Source organism: Nestor notabilis, unplaced genomic scaffold (genome assembly GCF_000696875.1).
Source record: "Nestor notabilis isolate BGI_N333 unplaced genomic scaffold, ASM69687v1 scaffold15854, whole genome shotgun sequence".
Lineage (NCBI taxonomy): Eukaryota > Metazoa > Chordata > Aves > Psittaciformes > Psittacidae > Nestor > Nestor notabilis.
The window spans coordinates 31749-33199 of NW_009927117.1; the positions used below are offsets into that span (position 1 = coordinate 31749).

Sequence of the window (1451 nt, forward strand, 5' to 3'; positions counted from 1 at the left end):
TCACAGCCTGGAGATCTTGGGAAGGGAAGGATCTGGGGGGAGCCCCTCCAGCCACTCCACCAGGATCCTGTTCAGCACCGCTGGCCTGGGGGGATGGCACAGAGCTGGGGTAGGATTCGGCATCCCCCGGGATACAGGGGTGCCCAGCTCCAGTGGAGCAGGGCTGTGCTTGCCAACTGTGGTACCTCTCCATCTGCGTCCAGTGCCCGCACTCCTCAATGTGCGCCCGGTGCAGCTGTGGGATCTTGGGAGGGATGGATGAGAGTAAGAGGGGGTCGTTTGTGCCAGAACTGGGGTACCAGGAGACCCCTCAAGGCTGTCCCCACATCCCCACCGCTTTATTTTGGCAAGAGCAAATCCCCTTCTGTCTGCTGCAGGCAGGGGAGAAGGTAAATATCCCCCTCAGCATCCCATATCAGCCTGTTCCCTTTAATCAAGTGATGTCCCTGTATCTGGATCAAATCCAGCCCATCTCCCGCAGTGGGATCTTATGGAAGTTGATCACAAGCAGAGGCAGGACTGGGCTGGTCTGGGGCTATATTGACTTACCCACTCCTCCATGCCCTTGCTCATGCTGGGATGCAGCACCACATCCTTCCCGGCTGTGACCATCAGCGCTGGCATCGTGATCTACAGGGAACACGGATGCCAAGGTGGGGAAGGTGCTGGGTCTGCAAATGCCCCCGCAGGGCAGGATCAGCCCTCACCTTCCTGTCCTTGGCAGAGAGGGCCCAGCGCCAGTTGGGTCGCATGTTACGGTACCAGTTCAAGGGGCCACTGAGAGAGAGAACAGAGTGGAGATGCTGAGATTTAGCTCCTGCCATCACCACGAGAGGGAACATCCCATTGCCCATGGCACGGGAAGTGTCTCGAAGGATAAAGCAGCCTTCCCCTGGCAGACTTGCACCTTCTTGGAGTTTATAAAGCAAGGCCAAGGCGGGTTTAGGGGCTCCCCTTCTGCAGGGGGGGTACCGCACCAGCCCTGCAGGCTCCTGCCCCCACCTGAAGCCAGACTTCTGGAAGCACTGGACGTAGTACTGCAGCTCAGGGCCGTGCAGGATCTGGCTGGCAGGAGGGTTTTCTGGGAAGCCCACCAGCAGCCCCCCTGCAATAAGAAACACAGCACTGCCCACCCGCTGCATCCTCCACACCCTGCAGCATCCCCCCTGATACAGCATCCCACCCCTTACCTCGCTCCTGGACCCGGTGGAATTCAAATGTGATGGGCAGGCGGTCCTGTGGAGAGAGGGGACTGAGGGCAGGCATGGAGGGCATCGCACACAGGGAGGAAAACCCATCCTGGGGGGCTCCCCATGGCTGCCACACTTGGGGCTCCTTACTGGGAACCAGCACTGAGCACTGCTGCATCCCTCTGGATGCATGAACCAGTCACGCAGCACTGGGTATCGCTGCATCCCAAGGGATGCAGGAACTGGCTGGGCAGCTCTGGG

At 59.8% G+C, this 1451-nt stretch overlaps 1 protein-coding gene across 1 annotated transcript in view; it reads right to left on the bottom strand.

Moving 5' to 3' along the window:
• The window catches only part of EPHX2 (epoxide hydrolase 2, cytoplasmic), a 9221-nt gene continuing 7770 nt past the window's right edge, over window positions 1-1451 (bottom strand). Inside the window, exons 13-18 of the mRNA XM_010013922.1 lie at window positions 1191-1236; window positions 1003-1105; window positions 708-777; window positions 550-630; window positions 186-244; window positions 1-85 (exon numbers count right to left, since the gene is read on the bottom strand). Of these exons, the coding sequence (XP_010012224.1) occupies window positions 1-85; window positions 186-244; window positions 550-630; window positions 708-777; window positions 1003-1105; window positions 1191-1236 (444 nt within the window). The remainder of the gene's footprint in view (window positions 86-185; window positions 245-549; window positions 631-707; window positions 778-1002; window positions 1106-1190; window positions 1237-1451) is intronic.